The sequence below is a fragment of the Anolis carolinensis genome, chromosome 3 (genome assembly GCF_035594765.1).
Source record: "Anolis carolinensis isolate JA03-04 chromosome 3, rAnoCar3.1.pri, whole genome shotgun sequence".
Classification (NCBI taxonomy): domain Eukaryota; kingdom Metazoa; phylum Chordata; class Lepidosauria; order Squamata; family Dactyloidae; genus Anolis; species Anolis carolinensis.
Genome location: NC_085843.1, coordinates 107,579,633 through 107,605,565, shown reverse-complemented (window position 1 = coordinate 107,605,565; position 25,933 = coordinate 107,579,633). Strand labels below are relative to the sequence as shown.

At 38.3% G+C, this 25,933-nt stretch overlaps 1 protein-coding gene across 1 annotated transcript; it reads left to right on the top strand.

Moving 5' to 3' along the window:
* On the top strand, positions 1–25,933 carry LOC103278324 (CD99 antigen). Its single transcript, XM_008107151.3, has 10 exons — positions 1–512; positions 15,123–15,164; positions 16,978–17,019; positions 17,223–17,288; positions 17,399–17,461; positions 17,953–18,075; positions 19,991–20,041; positions 21,434–21,472; positions 22,387–22,509; positions 24,148–25,933. The coding sequence occupies exons 1-10, from the start codon at positions 455–457 to the stop codon at positions 24,162–24,164; spliced, it is 624 nt and encodes a 207-aa protein (XP_008105358.1). The 5' UTR covers positions 1–454; the 3' UTR covers positions 24,165–25,933.

Sequence of the window (25,933 nt, the reverse complement as noted above, 5' to 3'; positions counted from 1 at the left end):
AAAGCGTAGTTACGGCACACCTTAGCTGTGTGTAATCATGTGATAATTATTGCTTTCTCGGTGGGACAGGAGGCAATTTGGGGAAAGTGTTGCTTCACGCCTTTTGACTGGCTATGAACAGTTGGCCTTCCCCATTTCTTAACCTGTCTGCCTCTTATTCATAGGTTCATGGATTTAAGAGGGTGTGTGCACCTATAAGTAAGTGTTGCATAATACAGCTGCTTCTTGTTGATCTAGGATATTTCTGAGTGAATTTTGATGCTTTCCCAGTCTTTTGCCTGTGATTTGGACACTTAGAACATCTGCAAGAGAGGAAATTGTTCGTATTTGAATGGGAAAAGGGACCTGCAAAGTGAGTTTGAAAAAGAAGAAAGAAAATCATTGAAGCTGTAGGTCTCTTTAACATCTTCAGTAGTATCTGGCGAGAAGAGACAAAGGAGAACATAACAAGGCCATGATGAAGTTGATAGCTGTCCTTTTGGGTGCTGGTTGTCTCCTGCTTTCAGTTTCAGGTAAGAAGATAACATGGCTCTTTTCAGTTTAAATAGTGGTGAGAGATGAAGTGTTCTTATTCCATGAGCTTGCTAATGTGTTAATGGTGCCGTACCTCAGGTGTTTAATTTCTGAAGTGAAACCTTTCTGAGTCTTACACAATTCTACTTCCTAATTTCATTTCTTTGTGTGCGAGAGAGAGTTAGGCACATTTTCATTCTACTAGAACTCTTTATTGTCACTAGCCATTTACAAAATTAACCAGTTACTATTAAAATTAAACACAAGTAAATAAGATATCTTAATTACTTTCTACAAGTAAATAGGATAATTTTAATAGTTACTGTTTTTAATGACATCCTTTTAATGTTTCTTGTTTATAGTTTATTTATTTATTTATTTCCCATACTTGTATCCCACTCTTCTCACCCCGAAGGGGACTCAGGCAGCACAACAGGCAGCAATTCGATGCCAAACATACACATTCCAAAAATAACAATTACAATTACAACCAAATATTAAAACACACATTATTAAAACAGCAATTAAAATCACACAAGTTCAAAATCATAGTCCAAAGTTAGCTCATTGGTCAATCATTTTAAATTATTCTCAGTTATTGCACTGCTACAGTTAGTGCTTGAATGCTTGGTCCCATAACCATGTCTTAAGTTTTTCCTGAAAGACAGGCTGGAGAGGGATGTTCTGATTTCATTGGGGAGGGAGTTCTACAGATAAGGGGCCACCACTGAGAAAGCCCTGTCTCTTGTCCCCGCCAACCACACCTGCGAAGGAGGTGGGACTGAGAGCAGGGCCTCCCCTGATGATCTTAACCTCCGAGGTGGGTCATAGAGTGAGATACGTTCAGATAGGTAAGCTGGGCCAGAACTGTTTTCAATGGATGTCATTTAGCTTTCTGTTGAAGCACTTTTATAACTGTTGGTATGTAAAGTGCTAGAGATGAGGTTGTCATAGAAAAGAAAATAATAGTGCTAGGAAAATATGGATTTTTTGGACTACATTTCCAGCATCTGCAGGCAACATGGCGACTGGCCATGCTGGCAGGAGGATTCTGGAAGCTATAATCCAAAAACATATTTCCAATAAAGTAAAGTGAGTCTGAAAAATCTCTTGCGTTTCATGTGGTACATTTACATATCTTCTTTTCTTTTCCAAATAAGGCAAAACGGGAAAAAACTGTTTGATGTTTGTAGTTCTTGCCTGTAAGAACAAGAGGCTAGTCAGTGCACCTTTGATGTTTTCAATTTTTAAAAAACTAACAAGCACAGCTGCTATATAAACTCTAATTTTATTAATCTTTGTACCATTGATCTCGGTGGCTTTCATATTTCATTCATTCAGATTCTTAATATCCTGGGCGATACAATCCAGCAAGGCACAGTTTTCCCATTGCCACTTGTGCAACATATATCTATGTATTCATGCATGTATTAAATAATAAATAAATACTTTATAGATCGCTCTCCCCCCCTTCCCCCAACGGAACGCAGGGCAGTTTGTATGTGCTATATTTATATGTATGTATAGCATTTATTTTATTTTCTCCTGAATGAGAATCAATATAGCTTACAAAATAAACTAAATCAGAACAGTTCAAACAGGACAAAGGTTTCAAAAATATGAAATAGTATTTAATTTAAACACTTTAAAAATTAAAATTAAACACAATCAAAACACTTAAAATATACCATGCATATGAAAACAACAGGTCCAGTTACTTATCATTTCAACCTGGCCAGCAAAGGCTGAAAGCCTGTTTACACAAGGTCTTTGCTTGCTCGTGAAAAAGACAACAGAGAAGGGGCAGATTGAACCTCCTTTGAGAGGGAGTTCCAAAGCCCAGGAGCAGCTACCAAGAAAGTTTTTCCCATGTTCCTGCCAACCAAGCCTCAGAGGATGGTGGGATGGAGAGAGAGGGACCTCCCACGAAGATTGTGGAACTTAAGCAGGTTTGCATGGAGAAATATAGGGGTTCCAATTGCCCAAAACTTACATCATATTAGCCTTTATAAGTCAAAATAAGCTGTTTGAACTGTGCCCAGAAGTGGACCAGAAACTGTTTTAGCAAGTGTGTTATATGCTTCCTATAAACAGCAGTTTAGCTGCAGCATTTTGAGCCTGCTGAAGTTTCCAAACTGTTTTCAAAGCCTCCTACAGGGTGCATTACAATATTCCAAACAGGATATAATCAAGGCATGTGTCACCATAGCCAGATGTGATGCTACAAGGAATGGGCATAACTGGCACACCCGTTTTAGATGTACAAATACTGCTGAAGCCTGAGCATTTAGGATTAGAGCTGAACATTTAGGATTTGTTAGGGAAGAAGACACCGTGAATGGTAATTACCCAAGTAAATAGGAGCCGCAGTGGCGCAATGGATTGAACCCTTATGCTGGCTGAACTGCTGACCTTAAAGTTGGCAGTTCAAATCCATGCGATGGGATGAGTTCCCATCTGTCAGCTCTAGCTTCCCATACAGGGACATGAGAGAAGTTCCTCAAAGGATGGTAACACATCTGGGTGTCCCCTGGGCAACATCTTTGAAGACAGCTGAGTTTCTCACACTAAAAGCAATTTGCAGTATGTTCTCAATTAGCTTCTGACATGCTAAAGAAAAAAAACAAGTAAATTGTGTTTACACAGTTAAGGAACCAGACAGAACTTTATTTTTGACTTTCACTGCAACATGGTTGGGAAAATGGGAGCTAACAAAAAATTGTAGGAAACCATACAGTGTCAATTATCTCAAAGGATATGTATCCTATAAAACCTGCTATTCCACATACAAGGTTGTCTCTGTGTGTGGGAATCAAATTCTCAGAGCTGCATAAAGAGGCTACTCCCTGTATGATATTTTCCAGAACTAGAAAGTCCACATTCCAGACTTAATGAGTGCTCTGTTTAGAGGCCCAGCATAGTCAAAAATAAGAATGTGGATGCATAAAATGACATAGATAATCAAACTTCAACAAATTCAAATTCAAATTACTCCACTGTCATATCGATTATCTTGATCCATTTAATCTGTCTTCAAGCCTAGCTATGGGACAGAGACAGCTTTGTCTACCTTGGTGGATGACCTACACAAGGAACAAGATGAAGAAATCCGTTCTGTTAGTTCTTCTCAATCTCTTATCAGCTTTCCAAAGTATCAACCATGGTAGCCTCTCTGGGGTGGTTCTTGAGAGCACTCTTTTAGAGTGACTCCATTCTTTCCTGGAGAAACAAATCTAGGAGATAGTGGTGAGAAATTTCTGTTCAGCACCCTGGCCATTGGCCTATGCTGTCCCTCAAGGCTCTTCCTTGACCTGTTTTCTGTTAACATATAAATGAAACTGCTGGGAGAGGTTGTACAGAGATTTGGGATTCATTGTCACCAATGTACACATGATACTCAATGCTATCTTTCCTTTTCATCTAACTCCGAGGAAACAATCTTGGTGTTAAACCAGTGTTTGTATCCAGTAATTGACTGGATATGGGAAACAAATCAAAGCATAATCCAGACAAGACAGAGGTGCTCCTGGTCAGTTAAAAGACTAATCAGGAAATAGGGATTCAGTTTGTGCTGGATGGATTACTTTCCCCTGAAATTTCAGATTTGTAGCTTGGTCGTGCTATTGGATTCATCCCTGAACCTGCATACCCAGTTTTTGATGGTGGCCAGAAGTGCATTTGCACAGTTAAAATAGTGTAGCAGCTGCACCAATTTCTTGAGCTACACCAACAGAAGTCTTCCTTACAGCTTGAAAGCCCTACACAGCTTGAGTTTAAACTTTTTGAAAAAACATTACCTTCCTATATTAGCCTGCCTATGTTCTAAGATTTGCAGGGGAAGACTTTCTCTTGGTCACATCACCATGTCTGATGAGGACAGGAGAGACAGGTTATGCCACAGGCTTTCCCAGGAGGTCTATTAGGCTCTCTCTTTGCTCTCTTTATGCTGGCAACTGTTTTAAAAAGCCTTTTCTTAGTGTACTGTGACAGATCTTTTAAAATGCGGATCATAGTAGTTTTATTTTATTATGCTGTGGCATCTTTCACTGGTGTTTCAATGCTGTTTCTAACTCACTTATACCTTATGTTTTAAAACAGAAATTTAGGTTGTGTGTGTTTTTTTATACTGTATAGTAGAGAAAGGCAGGATTTGAACCAAATAACTCAATGCTATGGAATCCTGGGGTTTGTAGTTTGATGAGGCACCAGAGAAGTTTGGCAAAGAGGGCTTAAGACAGTGGTTCTCAACCTGTGGGTCCCAAGGTGTTTTGGTCTACAACTCACAGAAATCACAGCCAGTTTACCAGCTGTTAGAATTTCTGGCAGTTGAAGGCCAAAACATCTAGGGACCCACAGGTTGAGAACCACTGGCTTAAGAACTCATAGAACTACAACTCCCATGATTGGATAGCATTGAGCCAGGGCAGTTAAGGTAATATCAAACTGCATTAATTTTACAGTGTAGGTGCACTTCAAGTTGTCAATGTAGGATCTCCACTTGAATTTACATATGCATACAAAACCCATCTAATTAGGTCGTGAGACAAGTTTGAGCTGTGGTATTGATTCCAACAATGCTTGGTCCATTAGCCCACAAGACAAGCTTAAGATCCTCCAAATAAACTGACCATTTCCTTATTGACCTCAGCTAGCTTGGAGCACAATATGTATTAAATCCATATCACTTGTATGATCAAGGTTTGATTTGCATGATGATGGCACCAGTCAACTGATTTAATCAACAAATGTCAACCCTAGTAGTTATTCAGATTTGCATATATAACATGGCAGCTTATAAAATTAGGGCATTCTCATTTGGGTGGATCAAAACACATTCTTCAACTTTTTTCTTCCTTTTAATGAAAGTTCAGTGACATGAATTTGATGATTCACTTGATAACTTCAGTGACTTCAGAGGCTGGGGAAAGTCTAGTAAAACTCTTATTTTGATGGACGCTTGGATACAAAGAATACATGAAAATGCATGCTGGATCACACTACAGGACTACCGTAATTCACCACATAATCGTCACACCTCACTTTTTGGCCCCCCAAAATTGGTATTTTTCCTTTCTTCATGTGCATTAAAGTTGGCTTTGTCTGGACTCTCCCTCCTCCCTCCTCAGAAGTAAGAGAGGAAAAGCCCCAGACTTAACCAGTTCCCTTTGCATTTCTTTTTAAAAACTGTCTTACATCTGAGGAGGCGGCTGGGTCTGGGGATCTCCCTTCCTCCTCCTCAGAAGTAAGAGAGGGAAAGCCCCAGACCCAACTAGCTCCCTTTGTATTTCCTTTTTGAAAACTCTTGCCTCTGAGGAGGATTCTGGATCTGGGGCTCTCCCTCTCTTACTTCTGAAGTGGCAGGAGGAAGAAGAGAAAGCTTCAGACCCAGCCTCCTTCTTAAAGGTAAGACTTTTTAAAAATACATACAAATGGGACTGGCTGGATCTTCTCCCTCCTTCCTCCTTGGAAGTAAGAGAGGGAGCATCCCAGACTCACTCTCCACCTTGGAAGTAAGCTAGTTATTAAAAAGAAATACAAAGGGAGTTGGATGTGTCTGGGGCTCTCCCTCTCTTGCTTCTGAGGAGGCAGGAAAAAGCAGGGAAAGCCCCAGACTCAGCCATCTCCATTTGTATTTCTTTTAAAAAACTGGCTTACCTGCCTTTCCATAATGGTTGCACCCCATAGTGAACGGGAATAAATTACAGTATATATTCCTGTAGTTAATTACGATATGTATTCCTGTATTCTATTCTAAGGTAAAAGTAAAGGTTTCCTCCTGATATTAAGTCTAGTTGCTTCCGACTCTGGGGGTTGGTGCTCATCTCAATTTCTAAGCCGAAGAGTCAGTGTTGTCCGTAGAGACCTCCAAGATCATGTGACTGGCATGACTGCATGGAGTGCCGTTACCTTCCTGCCAAAGCGGTACCTATTGATCTACTCACATTTGCATGTTTTCGAACTGCTATGTTGGCAGAAGCTGGGGCTAACAGCGGGAGCTCTCCCTGCTCCCTGGATTCGAACTGCCAACCTTTTGGTCAGTAGCTCAGTGGTAGAGAAGTAGGATACCTGAGCACTCTCCCATCCATTCTACCTACCTCTTGCTAACATCAGAATGCCAATTACCTGGCCAATTGCCATTGATATCCCTATCTTTTATGAAAAGGGAGAGAGGGTTGTGTATTGCTATCATGGTATGATGCACCTCTTTATGCAAAGACTTGTGCTATTTGTCAGCCAAATCTTCCTTAGCAATGATAATCTGATATGTGTAGAGATACTATGGTGTGGCATCTATGTCTATACAAACACACGATAGTCTATGTACAAAGAAAATGTGTCCACATAACATATATTATTAAAGTTCCCCGTACAAAGCTCAATTTGGCCGTACCAGACAAAATGAAAAGGAGCAACAGCTCTAACACAAAAGTTATTCAAGTCTGATATTGGTTCCAATGTATATAGGCTTCAGGGATACATAGTCAATGAAAATATCTTCCAAACAATTTAAACAGATGGTTGGTCGTGTTGCTGTATACTGGAATGAAGAAAATAATGATGGAGCACCGCTCTCAAAAAAGTCTTCAAAAATAAAGTCCAAATAAAGTCCCAAGTCTACAGGGGTCCCGGGTATTTTTGTACCCTGTTTTAGGGAGAAAATCCCCTTCTTCGGGAGTTTTCATTTTGTCTGGTACGGCCAAATTGAGCTTTGTATGGGGAACTTTAATAATATATGTTATGTGGACACATTTTCTTTGTACATAGACTATCGTGTGTTTGTATAGATACTTTACAAGTATTCTGGGATTTTGTATAGTGCCATCTATGTCTACATATGAGGAGGTAGACTTGGAGACCATCCGTACTGCACAATTATATCGGTTTGACATCACTTTAATTTCCAAAGCCCCACCCTATAGAATTTTTGGAGTTGTTGTCCAGGCAGTCATGCCAGCCACATGACCCAGGAGGCATTTACAGACAACGCCAGCTCTTTGGCTTAGAAATACAGATGAGCATCACTGCCCAAAGTCGGACTCAACTAGACCTAATGTCAAGGGGAAACCTTTACCCTTTTTAGTATGCTTGTGGCATCTGAGCTTTCTGACAGAGAGGGGTAAATTTCTCACAAAACTAAAAGTCCCAAAATCCCATAGCATTGGGCCAAGACAGTTAATGTGGCATTAAACTACAATTCTACCATGTGCTGGATTAGTAGTCTTGAGAGATCAGCAGTCCTGATCCAGAATACCATAGAATTGATGTCCACTGAATGACCTGGGATAAGTCATCCTCTCTCAGTTTTAGAGGAAGGAAATCCTGGCATATCTTTCCAGGAAAAAAAGACCTGTAATATCATTCCCAATATCAGTTTGAAAGTACATAATCAAAACAATCTGATATTGGCATGAACCCTCAACTACAGTGTTAACATTCCCAAGTAAAAAAACATACACTTTTAATGCAGATTAATGTACTTTGCAATAATATTAGGATAAGGAAAGAACCATCTTTCCCTCTGGTATATTCCAACCAATCAGGCCTGTGCCTATCTGTATAGCCCTATCCTTGAATCTGTTGCCTGGTTATCCTGAAATGTTAGGAACTGATGTTCAGTCATACAACCTACTAAATATCATTATGGTAAGAAGAGATAGGATTTGACTATCACAGATCAGTAGGGAAGTTGCACAATTTGAAGTGTAGGCACTTGTATAACAGTTCTCCAGTCACATGCTCAAGGAGGGCCATCTGGGCAACTGTATAGATCCATATCAACAAACTACTTCCGGTAGTTTTATATCAACCAGGAATTGGTCTCATGTAAAACTCATGGACTTTAATTGTACATTTGAGACTAAAAGTTACCCTGCTGACTACAAATATGGTATTTTGCACTAAATGAGTGGAATAGTTTCCAAGAATATGTTGGAAAATCCTGGTGCTTTGACCCTCAGAGCCTTGGGTCAACTATCATAAAGCTTCTGGAGATAACCTTTTATTTATTTGTTTATTTGCTTGTGTAGAACAGCTTTCAGCCAAAACAGATCCCAGAGTACCTTACACATTAATCTGACAATCCTCTGCTCTCAGGTTTATAATCATAAAGGAGGATGTTGTGGATGACAGTTCATAAAATCCTGGCTGCTCTTTTCCTCAAAAGATCCCAGTGGTCGAAATCGGTCTGAAGGTAGGGCTTATCATCAGTCCCTGGAACAAAAATACTTGGCCACATTTCTCTCCCTCAGAGGCCAGAGCAATGGGTCTCAGCACTGCTCAACAAGGGGGTTTTACAAGATATTTTTGCTTCAGTTATGACAGCTCTTCCTGCGGGCACCCTATGAATTAGGCATAAACAGCCCAGTGTCAGGCAGCAAGTTCTGCTCTCAGTGTGGCTATGTCACTGCGGCGTTCTGATTTCTTTCTCTCGCTCTCAATCTCTTCTGTCATTGAAGAAAAGCCATTCACTTATGTAAGAGAAAAGAAATGTCCAGGGATGACACTACTCCCTCTAATTATGAAGACAGGGGATGGGTGCTAAGAGACATGGATCCAAAATAAAGCAGCAGTAAGGAAGAGGCAAGGATCCTGAGGTTTGTAGAACACCACTGAAAAGAAAAGAAACCCAAAGAATACTATCAGCTCAGTGAAGGCTCAATAGGAAAGCTCCAATGGGACAACTGCTTTGTGCAATTAAAAATGGTGTTCACGTGTATGTGCAACAACACACTATCCCGAAGAAACATAGGAGCCAGATGTTAGGTGTCAGTTTCCTTGAAGAAGAGTGGATGCATAGAACTCAATCGTACCTCTAAGACTAAATGTTTTTCATAGTAGTAGTAGTAGTAGTAGTAGTAGGAACCCCATGGTGGTGCAGCAGGTTAAACTGTTGAGCTCTTGAACTTGCTGATCGAAAGGTTGGTGGTTTGAATCTGGCAAGTGGGGTGCACTCCCGCTGTTAGCCCCAGCTTTTGCCAACCTAGCAGTTTGAAAACATGCAAATGTGAGTAGATCAATAGGTAATGCTCAGGTGGGAAGGTCATGCCGCTCCATGCAGTCATGCCAGCCACATGATCTTGGAGGTGTCTATGGAAAACTCTGGCTCTCCGGTTTAAAAATGGAGATGAGCACCAACCCCCAGAGTTGGACATGACTAGACTTAATGTCAGGGGAAAACTTTTACCTTTTAAAATTATTATTACTATTATTATTATTATTATTATTATTATTATTATTATTATTATTATTATTATTATTATTATTATTTCTTACCTGCCTCCCTTAGTGGTTCGAGGTAGTTTTACTACATCGGTAAAACACATAATCATTACAAACATTCTATAAAATACACATATTAAAACACATTTCTACTAAATATATTTATTCAAACACACAGAACAAAGATTAAAACACAAGATGCAAGTTTAAAATTAATGATTACAACTGACAGGGTAGGCCTTTTTAAGGCATTAACCAACAATTAGCATTACTGGAGGGCTACTCTGGAGGGTACAGCAGAACAACTGGTGAGGCTGGCCTGGTTGAGAAGTCAACTAAAACTATTATAGAAGTTAGGAATCACCCCAAGGATTTAGCACAGTTGGGTGCCTCCCACTCGGTATTTCCTATATTACCCCAAATATACCAGATTCTTTCTGATGTTGGAAGTTATGCAGGGTCATCCTTGGTCAATTCCTGGATTGAGACCATCAATGAATTCCGGGTATTCCTTTCCTAAGAAAGCTCTATAAAATCCATAGTGTCACAATAAATTGACGGGATGATTACATTCATGCACAATGTAATTTAAATCACTCCACAATGATAGTTCCCACTTTCTTACTTCCTTAAATGTTGGTTTCTAGTGTTTTCCTGATAGAAGTTTGTGAGTATGCTTTTCAGTGCATACCAATATCTTAGCCCTTCGTCTTGAAGGCTGCTTTTCCGTCAGCTTCAGCTGTAAACCCACTTAAATAAAAAACCCACACCTTGTCATAGAATTGCCTGGGGATCACAGTGCAAAACTGGCAAGACAGCTGTGTCTAGAGGGAAATTAGCAATGAAGTATTTGAATTGGATTGCATCCCATTTCCCTCTTTAAAATGCAGACACTTCAGTGCAAAATTCAGCACAGGCCCAGAGGAATAGAATAACAACAACTTCTTTGGTTGCTCAGACTTTTCCTCTCAGCAGCCTCTCAGCTTGCTATCAGAAAACAAACTTCACCAGCTTGTCAAATTCTCAGGATAATTCCATTTTAGAAAATTAAACTGAAATACTTTTCACCCTGTCCAAATCAAACTTTTTGTCTCATTGGGACAAAGGTATGCAGTGAAATCACCTCTGTTAAAGAGAAACAGACAATTTTTTTACCCATTTGTTTATACTGCCTGCCAACAAGTCCTTAATTTTTCCTTGCTGCTTTTTGTATAGTGTGCTTCCTAGAATTTAGGTATTTCAAAGCTTTTACATGCAATTTACATCTCCTTTTTATCTCAGCATTCAGTGCAACTGTCCTTGAGGTGAATTCAGAATACTTAGAATAGGTATGGAGGTGATGTGACAGTTTATCATCCCTAGAAAGGGTTGTGTTGATTGGATGCACCACATGCTGAGAATGTAGCTCACCATTTTCTGTTGTATCTTAAGATGTCATAAAAATCTCAAAGGTATTGCTAAACACAATTTATTGGTTGCTGGTTACTGCCATCACCACTATTTCTTCACACCAGAAATACAATCAGGGATGACTTCAGTTGGTGATTCATCACAGTGAAGTGTTTTCAGCATTGGACTATGACTCTGGGTACCAGAATTTGAAGCCCGCTTGGCCATGGAAACCCACTGGGTGACCTTGGGCAAGTTAGAGAAAGCAAACCCTCTCTGAACAAATCTTGCCAAGAAAACACTATAACAGCTTTGCATTAGGATCCCCCATAAGTTTGAAATGACCTGAAGTTACACAATAGAAATTTTCCAGACACTATACAGATGCATTGAAAATTATTGCTTGTTGGGATGTGAGAAGCCCCAAATTCTATCATATGGCACCGGTTGTGGAATAGGGTTTAGATACAATATTTTCCCCCCTTTTGATCACAATATTCTGAGTTCTGCTAATCTAAAAGATATAGTTAAGTAACAATAGAGGAGAAAAATCTAATCTTATTATTTTTCTTCAATTTAAAATGAAAATAAGTACTACCCTGTTTCCCCGAAAATAAGACAGTGTCTTATATTAATTTTTGCTCCCAAAGAGGCACTAGGTCTTATTTTCAGGGGATATCTTATTTTTCCACAAAGAAGAATTCACATTTATGGTTGAATTTTTAAAAAATGAAAATTTATTATCTACTGTACAGTAGTTGTCATCACAAACCAGCATAACCAAACTCTGAATCCTTTCAAGAATTTCTGTATTATATTTTATTGCTATACTGTTTTTAAATTACTGTTTTAAATTTCTGTTCATATGTAAATTTATGTTGTTGTTGGGCTTGTCCCTGTGTCAGCTGCCCTGAGTCCCTTCTGGGAGATGGAGGTGGGATACAAGAATAAAGTTATTATAATATTATTATTATTATTTCTTGTTACTACCTTTATTTCCATGTACAACAATCTATGGAATGTACATTTACCGATCCTGCATGCTTCTAAACAAAAACTTTACTAGGTCTTACTTTCGGGGGAGGCCTTATATTTAGCAATTCAGCAAAATCTCTACTAGGTCTTATTTTCTGGGGATGTCTTATTTTCAGGGAAACAGGGTATTGGACAGTTACACACAGATGGCTCTACCATTTTGGGAGGAGAGGGAAATCAGTTCAGGGAAGATTGCAACAATGTAGCTAGAGAAAACTCTTGGCAGGATAGTTTATTTGATTTATTTATTGTGTCAGAAGCCAATTGAGAATAAAGTTATAAAAACACAAACAAAGTTAAAACTTGGCATTATACTACATTTCCTTTGATCAGAAGCTGGCCATTTTGAGTGCCTCTGGTGTGGCTGTAAGAAGGTCTTGCATTGTGCATGTGGCAGGGCTCAGGCTGCATTTTAGTAAGTGGTCTGTGGTTTGCTCTTCTCCACACTTGCATGTCATGGACTCCACTTTGTATCCCCATTTCTTAAGATTAGCTCTGCATCTCGTGGTACCAGAGCACAGCCTGTTCAGTGCCTTCCAAGTCTCCCAGTCTTTTGTGTACCCAGGAGGGAGTTTCTCACCCAGTATCAGCCACTGATTGAGATTCTGGGTTTTAATTTGCTGTTGCACTCCAAGGCTGGGATTCACCTCTGTACTTAACACACAATCCAGTCCAAAGTAAAATAGCAAAGAAGTTTATTGAAGAATATATATATATATATATATATATATATATATATATATATATGAAGCAATTCAGCAAAACAGTGTAAAAAACAAAGTCCAAAAAACAGGAATAAGCCTCAGAGCTCAGAGTACATGATATGCATCAAAAACCAGGAATACAAAAGCAGGATAAATCCGAAGCATGCACTACAGGAACAGTCTTTAGAAACTTGAAACATGAACACAAGGAAACCTGAAACTAGAAATGCCTTGGAAAACTTGACTTGGCAGGAGTTCTATTCTCTAACATCAGTGTTACCTAAACTGAGGAAATGATCTGCTGGTGTCTCGAATATAGACAGAAAATCGTGCTGTTTCTCTTGAGTGGCTGATAAGGGCTTTTTGGCTAATAAGGGACTTGATCTTTGTACTCTCTATTGAGAAGCTCTATGTTGATGGAACATAAATCTCCTGTCTAACTGCTGCTCATTAGCTCATCCACCTGGACATGTATTTTCCTCCTCTGAGCTCAGCTCTGTTTCTGACCTTGCATCTATAGGGAACTGCCTTTCTGGGATGTGGCCTCCTTGGGATAGAGAGCTCTCGTACTCATGATTCTCCTGCTGGTCTGCAGGCCCAGAATCCCCAGTGTCATCATCAGGTTGCCTAACAGGCCCAGAATCCCCAGTAAGATCAGGTACAGGCACAATCAAAGGATGGACTACAACATTTGCCACTTTTGGACTCTCTCTTCCTGAAGTGTTCCTGCGATTATCCCTGTAGATCTTAGAAAGCTATTTCTTGATTTAAGACATTGACATGCTGACTGATATCTGAACAGAGGATAAGCCAGAGATGTCAATGCCGTAGTCCTTTCATTACTGGCTGCTACTTCCCAATTCATATCAGATGGTGCAGTAATGGCTAAACAATATAATTTCTCCAGTGATGTAGGGCATAGACATCCTGTGATAATGTGGCATGTCTCACTAAGAGCCACATCCACTGTTTTAATGTGGTGAGATGTGTTCCACACTGGGCATGCATATTCAGTGGCAGAGTAGCAAAGTGCAAGGGCAGATGTCTTCACTGTATCTGGTTGTAATTCCCAGATTGTGCCAGTCAGCTTTCATATGGTATTATTTCTAACACCCACTTTTGATAATCAAACAGTGCTTCTTGTAAGTCAGAGCATGGACCAGAGTAACTCCCAGGTATTTTGGTGTGCTGCAATGTTCCAGTGGGATCCCTTCCCAGGTAATCCTCAGAGCTTGAGATGCTTGTCTGTTCTTAAGATGAAACGCACATGTCTGTGTTTTAGACAGATTAGGAATCAGCTCGTTTTCCCTGTAATAGGCAGTAAGAGCACCTAAAGCTTCAGAGAGCTTCTGTTAAACCAATTTCAAAGCTCCCTGCTTGAGCAGTGATGGCATGTGTTTATTTTTTCCATAATTCTATGCAGAATAAGTCTTTCCAGAACTTTATAAAGATGGCACAACAAGGAGATTGGTCTATAGCTTTTTGGATCATTACGGTCTTTGTCTGGTTTCAAAATGACTTTGACTCTTGCTTTCCTCCAGATTTTAGTGATCTGACACGATGCAATGCAGTTCAACAGCCAGCACTTTGCTTTTGGGGAAAGTTCTTTTTTTAAGTGTCTATCTCTTCATTGGTGAGCTGACTGCAGCATTTAGGCTACCTCACGGCCAATACAAAGAAACATTTAGCAGGCTTTCAAAAGCATTACTCCTGTTGATTCTTATAGTGGAATGATTTCATTAGCAAACCTTACACTTCAGACTATTGTGCATTTTCCCATCAAGACAGTATTACAAAGAACATCTTTCCTGTGATAGATTCTCCATGCATCACCTTGTATCATGCAATGTATGGGAGAGTTTCTGAGAGTTGCAGTACAAAGAGAAAGTAAATTTCTCAAACTTTGGTAAATACAACTTGGTACAAAGTGATGAGGATTCTGGAGGTAACATCATCATCAACAATATTTTCCAAGTTTTTGATAAGCTGTCTTATGGCATCACACATAGAATCTCCAACTCACTCTTGGACATTCTCAGTAATGGATAAATATGGAGAGAAGTTTCTCCATGTGAAACATATGCAGTGAAACATATAATAAGTTTATGCAGACATTACAGCTTGTCTGCATGGACCACATAAGGCCTGTTAGCAGCACCACCATGTGGACTGTATGATAAGTAAATCAGTTCAGTTATCACATGATGAAAGCATGCAAATTCTTTTTAAATCCTTGATTTTATGTTTGTGTTTTTTTTATAGGATATGATGATTTTGATTTATCTGATGCTCTTGGGATGACAGGTAAGTGTGTTGGTAAAAAATTAAATATAGTATTCTTTTTTATGCAAAGCTTCAGGCACAAGCTTTGTGCTGAAGTAATGAGATTAAAAGAAGAAAACAAATACTGAAATTGAAAAGAAACAAAAAGATATGATGCAACATGTTTATTTTGACTGGTTAGAGATTTTATTCTTCAGGCTGTGACCAAAAGGGACATAATAGTCATGTTTAAATATTGGAAAGTATGCCATATTGAACATGTAGCAGGCTTTAGAGACAAAGGGTGCATATACACTCCGGAATTAATGCAGTTTGACACCACTTTAACTCTACAGGTCAATAATATGGAATCATGAGCTGTATTTTGATCAAATTTTAGCCTGTCAAAGACTGCTAGTGCCTCATCAAACTACAGCTCCCATGATTCTATAACACTGAGGCACAGAAGATAAAGTATTGTCAAACTGCATTAATTCCAGAGTGTAGATGAACCCTAGGACACTGAGCAATTGATTCAAATTGCAGCAAAAGGGATTCTACATGAATATTAGGAAGGGCTTTCTGACGGATAGTGGAATATGTTGCCCCGGAGTGTGGTGGAGTCTCTTTTTCAGGAGGTTTTTAAGCAGACTTCAGCCACAGATATACTCTGACCACAAATTGTTTTTAGTCTGATATGCTGGAATATATATGCTTATGGTAGGTGTAATTCATCATATCTGGAGGGCAGAAGGATGGAGATTATTGCTTTAGAAGCTCTGAGAATACAGTTCAAGAGAAAAATGCAAGGGTGTGCACAGCTGAACCTTGGCCTAAGAACAGTGTCAGACTCAGGACAAATGAGGCCATGTGCTAGTGAAGTTATGGGGCCCCTTCCTTCCTTGGGTCCTGAAGAAGGTAAGCCCGGTAGGCCTACACTGTCTGCTTTGTGGCAAACTCCCATAGACTGTCAGCTCTATCATTATGTCTGGAATGCCTTCAAATTTAAAATTGCACCACATAAGCAAAATCCATCACACACAAAAATTGGAGACAGGAAGATGGGCCCCCCGGCCACATGGCCCTGTTCTTAAGTACCCCTAAGCACAGTGGCAAATCCGGCACTGCCTAAAAACCCTAAACATAATTTTAAATACACAGCCTTTTTTCAAATGTGCTGTCAGGATCTGTCCGTACCAGCTTGGGATGAGCTGCTCCGTCCACCCCATGTCATGGCTGTTGAGAGGGGGAGGCTGGGAGTGCATCTGAGATAAAACTCATCTGGATTGGGGGAAATAGAAACTGTAGGTTGTTGGTGGTATTGGAATGTAGCTAGTAGAATGTAGTTAGTGGGATGGATCATGGGTTACCAGAATGATATACACTGAAATTGGTGGGAATTGTTCAGAGCTGTCTTTCTATTGCCAGTAGCAAGAAGGAAAATAAAACTGTATCCAAGGATTTGCCTTTGTGAGCGTGCTTTTATTCCGAGAGCTTCCTGGTTCTGACATATGCAGAGTCATTTTTTAAAACAATTATTGATATTTTTCACAACAGAATCATGTTTTGAATGGCGCGTTTCAGCTCACAGCTACCCAACACTAATAATTACCTACCGTAATTAAAAATTACACAAAATGGAAACTGGGGAAAGCCACCTGAATTCTCCATACATGTTCTTCAGTGCATTTATATGCATACTTAAGTTCAAAAGGGCTTATTCCTTGGTAACTGTGGATCTAATTGCAAGTCAGAGATGTTAATAAAAACTTTAGTTATTTGATATTTAGTTACATTGTGGGAAGTTTTCTTTTGATAAGTTATACATAGACTGACTTTGATTTATCTGGTTTAGTTACCAAGCGGCCTAATCCAGCTACCAAAAGACCACCAGTGGGTGAGTATCAGATTATATTTGAGTATGAATGACTGAAGGCACCATGCTTATGCGTGTATGCAAGATCCAAAGTTACTAATGGAGCTATAAATGTAGCTTTCAAACTACATTTATATTTCTATATTTCATTTATATTTCTATATTTCTTTGTTAAAGAAAAAAACTTGATGACTATCATATTTGGAAATGCTTATAATCAATAGGTGGCAACCCCAGGCCCAGTCTATATCCTGACCTTCGACCGCATGGAGGTGGCCAGGGAAGTGATGGTATGATTTTTTTCCACTTAAAGATTTATAACATATGTGTTCATTTGGATTTCTATTTTTACTTCTGCTCATCAATGTACTGTATTTCTGAAAATATTTATCACAAACAGGTGGAAACTCTAGACCTAAGCTCTACCCTGATCTTAGACCGCATGGTGGTCATGGAAATGATGGTAAGAATGATTTTCATAGCTAAAATATAAAAATTAGATTTTTATTTTGTTTAATCGTGCTGTTATCAGCTATTTGGGGTAATATTTTAAGGTCCTCGTCCTCTTTTTCCAAAAGTTTGTAGGAATGTTTAGGTCATACCTTTTTTAATGAAAAAAAATCTCATTAGCATATTTTAAACTTCCACTTCTAAACTGTTGATGGGTTTTCCCCCTCTATTGTTGTTTATCTCCCTATTAAAAAGTACCTTAAACATCTGACAAGAACAGCGCAATTCCAGAATATATTACCCAGTGTTGTCATAGTATCACACGTTTTAGTATGATTAATATGAAACAGTATGGTAGGTCATTTGGGCATTAAGATATGCTGACTGTTGCAATTTAATGTTAATTTCTCATACTAATTTTAAAAATTATTTGTAGTTGATGTTGAAAACATTGGTCTCACTTCACAATAGTCATACATTTGCCACATGCTTCATATGTTCTAGATTCAGATTTTCATCTAGAGGATGCCCTTGGTGGTGGAGGGGGCAGTGCTGGAGGTGGCGGCAGCAGCGCCGGTGGCAGCAGCGGTAGCAGTAACAGTGGTGGTCATGGCAGCATTGGTGGTCGTGAGTATTTCCTTTAAAAGAAGTTTGATGTAAATTTAGAAATCAGTCGTCTTGAATTAGTTTATGCCAGGAGGGCTAATATCACTTAAATTAATATAAGCCAAATCTAAACTAATACATCTTGAGGATGCCTTATCCAAAATACCTGGGAGTTTTGGATTTTAGATTTTTCTTAGACCGTGGAATGCCTGTATATTTGTGTGTGTGTGTGTGTGTGTGTGTATGTGTGTCTATACACATATGGCTATCTTGGAAACACACTGAAGTCTAAACATGACATTTATGTTTCATATGCACCTTGTGCACAGAGCTAGAAGGTAATTTATACAATATATTTAATACTTTTGTGCATGAAACAAACTCTGTGTTTATTGAGCAATCATAATGCAAAAATGTCACTATCTCAGATTCCCTGGTAAACAATTTTGGATTTTGGAATTTCAGATAAAGAATACTCAATCTCTGGTTTAAATCTGAGTAATTGGGATTTACTTGTTTGTGTATCTGAGTTTAGATGTCTTTATGCATTTATGGTGTGATGTGGGGTGAGGCACACAGAACTGTGGATCTTTAGAGCATCTCCAACAGCATGGTCTGACAATCCTTTGTGTTCCCCACCTACCCATAATGCCCATGTGTCAGTCTCAAATTCTGTATGGTTAACCTGCAGGCATAGAGCTCTATGCATACTGACCTATTTTGTTATTGAATTATTTATATAACTATTTATATATTTTATATTTTCTGATGGATTGGGGTTTCTGTGACCTAATTTTACAAACCATGCATGGTACACAGAGGATGTGCCAAGGTGGACCATTCCTGTTGTTTTCTCTAAATGTGATCAGCTTTAGCAAGACAGCTCTATACTAGACACTATTTTGTGTGTGTGTGTGTGGGGGGGGCATCCTGCAATTTTATGTCATTCTTGTATTACCTGTGTATGTTTTTCCTTACCTCAGTAGGTGGAGCATACATTGGAAATGGTGGATGGTGACTGAAACCTTCAACCAACATGAAAAATCTCATTGCACAGTTGCATGAGTTTGAGTAGATAGGGAAATGATTGCATCCAGTCAGTGTTGTAGGTAGTGCCTGAATCCAGCAGCAGTTTGAGGATAAGGAACAGAACAGTGTGCTCAGGTGCCTAGCTTTTGCCCAATTGGCATGTCAACTCAGTGGTTCATGCAAGGAGGTTCAAGAGTGTGGGGAATCTACAAACACTCATGGAAATAGTGTTATGTCAGTCTTATGCTCCAGTAGGATACCGACTATGGTTGATTTCTTAAAAGGAAAAGCAGGTTTAGAATAGTGCTTGGCAGGGGCTGCTTAGCTCTTACTTTGTCTACTAGTTCAAGGCCTAAATTCAATTTTTCCATTGCTAGGTTTCACACTATGGACTCTTAAGTCTGATGGTAGCATGGCGGAGGAAGAAAGCCATATAGTAACATGCTGCAGATAGGGAACTATGTGTTTGCAAAAGTGTGAAGCACCCTGGCCACATAATACACATACATATAATACACAAATGCCTTATACCAAGTTAGATCTTTGGTCCATTTAGCTCAGTATTGCTGACACACCTTGAGAGAAGCAATCCAAGTTTTAAAACAATATTTTATAGATAGAAATACCGGTAGTTCAAGAGATTTTATCTGGGGAGTTCTATTTAGAAACATGGTAACTTATTCATTTTTAAAATACTGCTAAGCCCTTACAGGCTTTTTTCTAGAAAGGGAAAATGAGGATTGACTTACATTTGAACAGATGTTATCTGGTCACGTCATAGTTAGACAGATTTCATCTTTTGGAAATGAAGCAGAAAATTGTCTGCAAAAAACCCTGGCTTTTTCATGAGTGCTTAAAAGATAGTCTTTGAAACTTGGAGAGTAATGTCACATTTCCATCTTTTTAGATGCTTTTAACGACTTGGATCTCAATGATGGGAAACCTCTACCACCAGCAGGTATGGAATAGTTTTTCAGGTTCTTTCAACTAGTCTTAAGTGCCTTTCTGTGTTTTCAACATGATGTCATCTTTTAGATAGCCCTCTTTTGACCCATAACTCCTATGGTTGTTAACGTTCAAAAAAATTCCTATAGCTCAAGTTGGCCATTTCTGCCTTAGAGGATAAAGTAGTCTTTATTTTCTTTATATTCTTTATTAAATGTATTCTTTATTTTCATAGAAGATTGTTTCAACCAAGACTGCAATAAATCCAAGCAATGGAGAGGCATCTTTTCTGATTTCCTCCCCCCCCCCCCCCCTTCAATATCCCAAACTTGTTTGAGAGGTTGCTGGAGGGAGTGCAAATTAGTGTGGTAAAGAGAATTGTAAATAAAAGTAGCAGAAATGACCCTACTAATGGGTCATATTTGATTTTATTACTTTTGTACTGGCAATTCAGTCAATGAAAAAGGAATGGGTTCTGCTCCATTTAATAGCCTGCAAACATGATTAAGCAAATGTGAGGAAAAAAGGAAAAGCATGAATAAGTTTCATTCCCTATTTCTTACATCTAAAATGGGTTGATAGTCATTAACTGTAATTTGGTGAAGTAACTGCATTTTCATATTTTACTTTATTCTGTTAGACTAATGGTCTTTGGTTAATTTAAATTTTTATTTGGCAACACTCCATACCTTTGGCACCACACACTGCAGGTGGATGAAAGAGGGGCAATGATCCAGTTTGGAGCTACAAGGATGCAAGGGTCTTGATCAGGATTAGGTGTCTTCTGTTTGCTCTAGAGACCTCTTCTGCTTTGTAGCATCTTTTGCTTTGTAATCTAAAGTCTCATATAGCATGGGTGCCCAAGGTTCTTTGGGGTTTTGTTTTGTTTTGGGATGTTATCTCTTGTTGTTGGTTACGTTAGTCTGGTCCAAACATTTCAAATTAATTATATTGTTCAGTATATTGTGTCATGATAAGTTAAGTTTCTTCCCACCTCTTGAGCCAGAAGGGAGAAGCTGTACCAAACTTTGTTGTAGCTGCAATTATTTCATAGCCTATACAAAAACATAGCTATTAATCTGATAGTACTGTACGAACATCATTTTTATTTATCAATTACGTTAGAAATAAACATTTATTTTGTAAGTATTCTATTATTCTGTAATTTGAACTATTTGTCCTTTAAGCAAATAGTGTCATATATATCTCTATGTGAGGATGATGATGATAATAATACTTATAACTAGGCTTTTCTGAATCCAGTATTTAAGATAACTTTCAAATGTAAAAAAAGAGCTTTAAATTTCATATCACACACAAATAAAACATAGAATTAAACTAACAATAGCATCAAAACAGTTATACATTTTCCTGGGGGAAAATCATGTCATTGCTTCTGTTTCAGGCGAGCGACCACATGTTTCAGATCAAGGTGGAAATAATGGTAAGTCTGGTACAGAGCTTTCATTTTACATAATATTATGGACAAAACTGCACTTTGCAATATTCATACCTTTTAAAGTGTGACCTGGACCCCACCTGGAATGTGGTATTTACTCTAACCCAAAAGCCAAATGCAGGCCAGCCTCCATTGGCTTCTACAGTTGCAGTGTGTATGTAATCTACATTTCTGAGTGCAAATAGCAGCTGGAAATGGAGTAATGGGTAAGGAATATGCTGAGGCATCCTGGTTTGGATGCAGAGCATAATCTAGATTGTTGTACGTGAAACTGGTTTCACTCCATTGGACAGCTTAAAAACATTTTTCTTAAATATGGGTGTGTAATGTGATTATTTGGTTCCATCATATGGTTAAAATTAATTAATGTTAGGTCTTTACTTTTTTCTGATTATGCCAAGTGATTTCAATAGAATTCAATATAGGCAAAGAAGAGAATGACTGAACTTGACATATCTTAAGCCGTTTGCATTTAATCATGCTTGAGCAACCATCTAAATCTGGCCCCTTAAATCAGTCTCTCCTTTGCTCTTAAGAATTGCCTTTTTTTTTCATGAGATTGTCTGTCTGACCGTCTGCCTACCTAGCTATCAAAACCTCTAGGAGGAATCCAAATTTGTTCCAGTTTCAAAATGTTGACATATTTGCAATATACTCTAGTAAACAAGGGCCAAAGTGACAAAACACATCTGGAGAACCAGCTCTGTTAACTGTTGACCATAGAATCAGCTGGAGGTCTCAAAAGAACAGTTCTCTAGACGTTTTCTAGGTCCTCCAAAACAAGTCTATGGTATTCAGAGACCTTTGTGTATAAATGAAACTTCATATAACAAGCTCATAAATAAACGGGATTACTATACATATTTCTAAAAAATGTTGCTTTTTTATTCTCACCACAGTTGATGCTAGTTCAACAGCTCAGATTACATCCCCAGTTGTGGCTGTTGTGGTATTATTAGCTGTTGGGGCACTAGCTGGCTATACTTCTTACAAGCAGAAGCGATACTGTTTTAAACCAAGAGGTAAGACTCACTGTAATAAATTTTATATAACTAGTTATTATGACTTTGAAAGGAAATGAACTTTTAAAAATTGTTTTCACTGGATGAAGTGGCCTACAACAAAACTTCCAAACAGGGTACCAAGTAATTTAGGTTGCCAGGCTCTATCCATTTATCTGATAAGTACCATTGAATTCAACTGCATTTGCTTCCAGGTATACAGGTTGACAGGATTAACCAGTTTAGGTTGTACAAGGAGGAGGTGCCTAGTTACCATAAAATAAGTTCTGAAGTCTGTATGGTGATATCTTACTAAGCATGTCCCAGAAGGCTAAATATAGCAGTAGTAGTAACAACTTTAATTAAAAGCAGCATTCATGGAGAAATACTATTTTGTTTTTCTTTCAATTATTTGAAAGGAAGGCTGTTGTGGTGGTGGTGGTGGTGGTGTGCCTTCAAGTAATTTCCAACTTATCGCAAGGACCATGGGGCTTTCTTAACATGGGGAGCTTTCCCATCATGAAAGAGTGACTTGCCAATGAATTTCTCTGGTCAAGTGGAAAGTTAAACCCTTGTCTCCAGTCCTACTCCAACTCTCATACCAATATTTATTGACTATCAATTGCTCACCAGGCCATACACTTAATGGCTTTAGATCTGCTCCTAACAAAGGAGGCAATAAATAAAATAGGGCAATAAAATTTGGTTTTTTATTTGAGAATGCAAAGCACTCTCCCCTTTGAAATCTCAAATATGTTTTTATCCATTGTGATGCTAATTGCTCTCTTTGAAGGAAGAGAGAAATGAGTTCCTCAAGAAGCCTATTTTGTCAGGTTTGGGGGAAAAATAGGCCATGCTTGTGGTAAAGTTAGTAAATAGAAGCCAGTTTGAACTGCTTTACCATCTGCTTAAGGAATATTTACCCAGAAAATAAAGTATGCATTACAAATGGTATAGATTATTCCTTTTCTGTGTTGCTTAGCCTGGGACAGCAGGAAGAAAGAAAATCGAGGGTCAGGGCTTCCAGTATAATTTCATTCAAATCTACTTGGAAGCAATTCTCATTGTGTTCAGTGGAGCTCATTCTCCAAGAAAGTGATGAGAAGATACAGCTCTCCAGATGTTGTTGGATCAACTCTCATTCACTCTGGTCTGCATTGCCAATAGTGAGGAATGCTGGAAATTGCAATCTAACAACAGTTGGAGGATGGTACTTTTCCCACACTATTTAGTACAGTATAGTCTCGCTTATCCAACGTAAACGGGCCAGCAGAATGTTGGATAAGTGAATATGTTGGATAATAAGGAGGCATTAAGGAAAAGCCTATTAAACATCAAATTAGGTTATGATTTAATAAGTTAAGCACCAAAACATGATGTTATAAAACAAATTTGACAGAAAAAGTAGTTCAATACACAGTAATGCTATGTAGTAATTACTGTATTTACGAATTTAGCAACAAAATATCATGATGTATTAAAAACATTGACTACAAAAATGCGTTGGATAATCCAGAACATTGGATAAGCGAGTGTTGGATAAGTGAGACTCTACTGTATCTGTCTACACCCAAGTGAAATTTTGATAGAAGTCTAAAGTACTTTTGTTGGGTACATTTAATAATTCATTTCTGTACTTTAAAATCAATGTCATTTTAGGTGGAGCAGTTGTCTGAATCCACAGGAAACTGGGAAAAACTTCAAGAAGATTATCCAAGTTGTTGATGCACTATGTATATGATTTCTGTGTATAAATCATCTCATTGAGATTTTGTGCAATATGACCTTTTACCTTAATAAAAATAGAAAAATTATCTTTCTAGAACTAGAAGTCTATTAAGGTCTTTATGAATGTAACATAAATGGTTCTAATATACATGTTTTCTATGTAAAAACTGTTTTATACTACATTTTCTGTTTATGCACAGATGGTTGTAATTTTGGGTGTGGCACAAGAGCCCATTTGTCAACAATCAGAAAAACAACAAAAATGGCAATATGTAAATGCATATCTATCAATATACTAGTTTCATTCAGCAATTATTTCACTGAAGTTGCTGTATCATTAAAATGTCAATGAATCCCTCCTCATGCTTACAGCAAATGGGTAAACTCATGCCCAAACAGGAAAGCACAATAGTCCCATTCCATATGTATGGAGTCTCACCATGATACCATAAACCTTTTTTTTTAAAATACAGGCTTTCTAATCACATACAGTGCCTTGTGTGAAATGGAAACTTTGTTCCTCTGAGAATAATGAAACTGGAGACATTGGGGGACAGAACTGGCATGTTTACTTCATATGTTGATACAACATGCTTTCTAAACTTCTGGATAAGTAATCATAAGGCATCTGGACCTTGAGCAAATTTTTTTTGGGACTGTCTTGTCCATAAAATTTTATTTGTGTGCTAAGATCAAACACAAATGGATTGTTTTTGCGGTCCTCCTTCAGAAATTAGACAGGGTCTTTCAGTTGTGGCTCCATAAAGCGGGAATGTCCAGGCCGATTTCCCAGGTGCTCTCACTGTTATTTTTCAGGAGCTTAGCAGAGGTTGTTTTATTTCCTTCTGCTTTTAATAAAACTGAGATTTAAGATTTGTTTTTCTCTTTAATGGTGTTGGTGTTACGGATTTAATCATGTATACTCTCAACTTGCTTTGTAGTTTTGAGGTTGAATTAAATTAATGTCTCATTCATTATCCAATGTATTAATAGACTAAAGTATTAATATTGGCAACAAATTGATTTAATTAAAAGGAATGAGATTTGCTTTGAAGTAATGATCCAAAACCCATGTGGCAGGCCAGGATCCAATGGCTTGCTCAGCCATGGTGACCTTGGTAATACACACTTTCTCAGAGGAAGGCAATGGCAAGCCTCCACTGAGTAAACTGTACCAATAAAACCCTGTGACTTGAAGAAATTTACCAATAAGAAATCAACTTTAACTGTGTGCATTTACATGCAAAACCAGATGATCTGAATGTTATTTCAGTCCACTGGCAAAAAGCTCACCTCTGAGTCTGAAAGGGTGACCTGTTTTATTGTGATTGGCAGAGATATCTGTTCAATGTGAGTCATCAAATGTATTGAGGATGTTTTACATAGATAGCTGCCATGTCGAAGGATGTCTGGATTGGGGGCCATGACATTTAAAGGTTAGGTGATGGTCGATGGCTTCCACTGTATTTTATAATGATGTGGGTTTTTTCTTCAAATACGGAATGAAGAATTCATCTCAGTTTTCTATGTCTCCATTTTTAAAAACAAACCATAAATTGCCACTGTCATATTTGCTAGTATATCAGTAACAGGAAGTGGGTAGAAGTCTAGAAATCTTGGAATGAACTCATGTTCCTTTCAATTTTGAAGAAAGATTCCAAGTGTACTGGAAAATATATATTTCTATGCCACACATTGAAATAAAATGCAAAAAGCC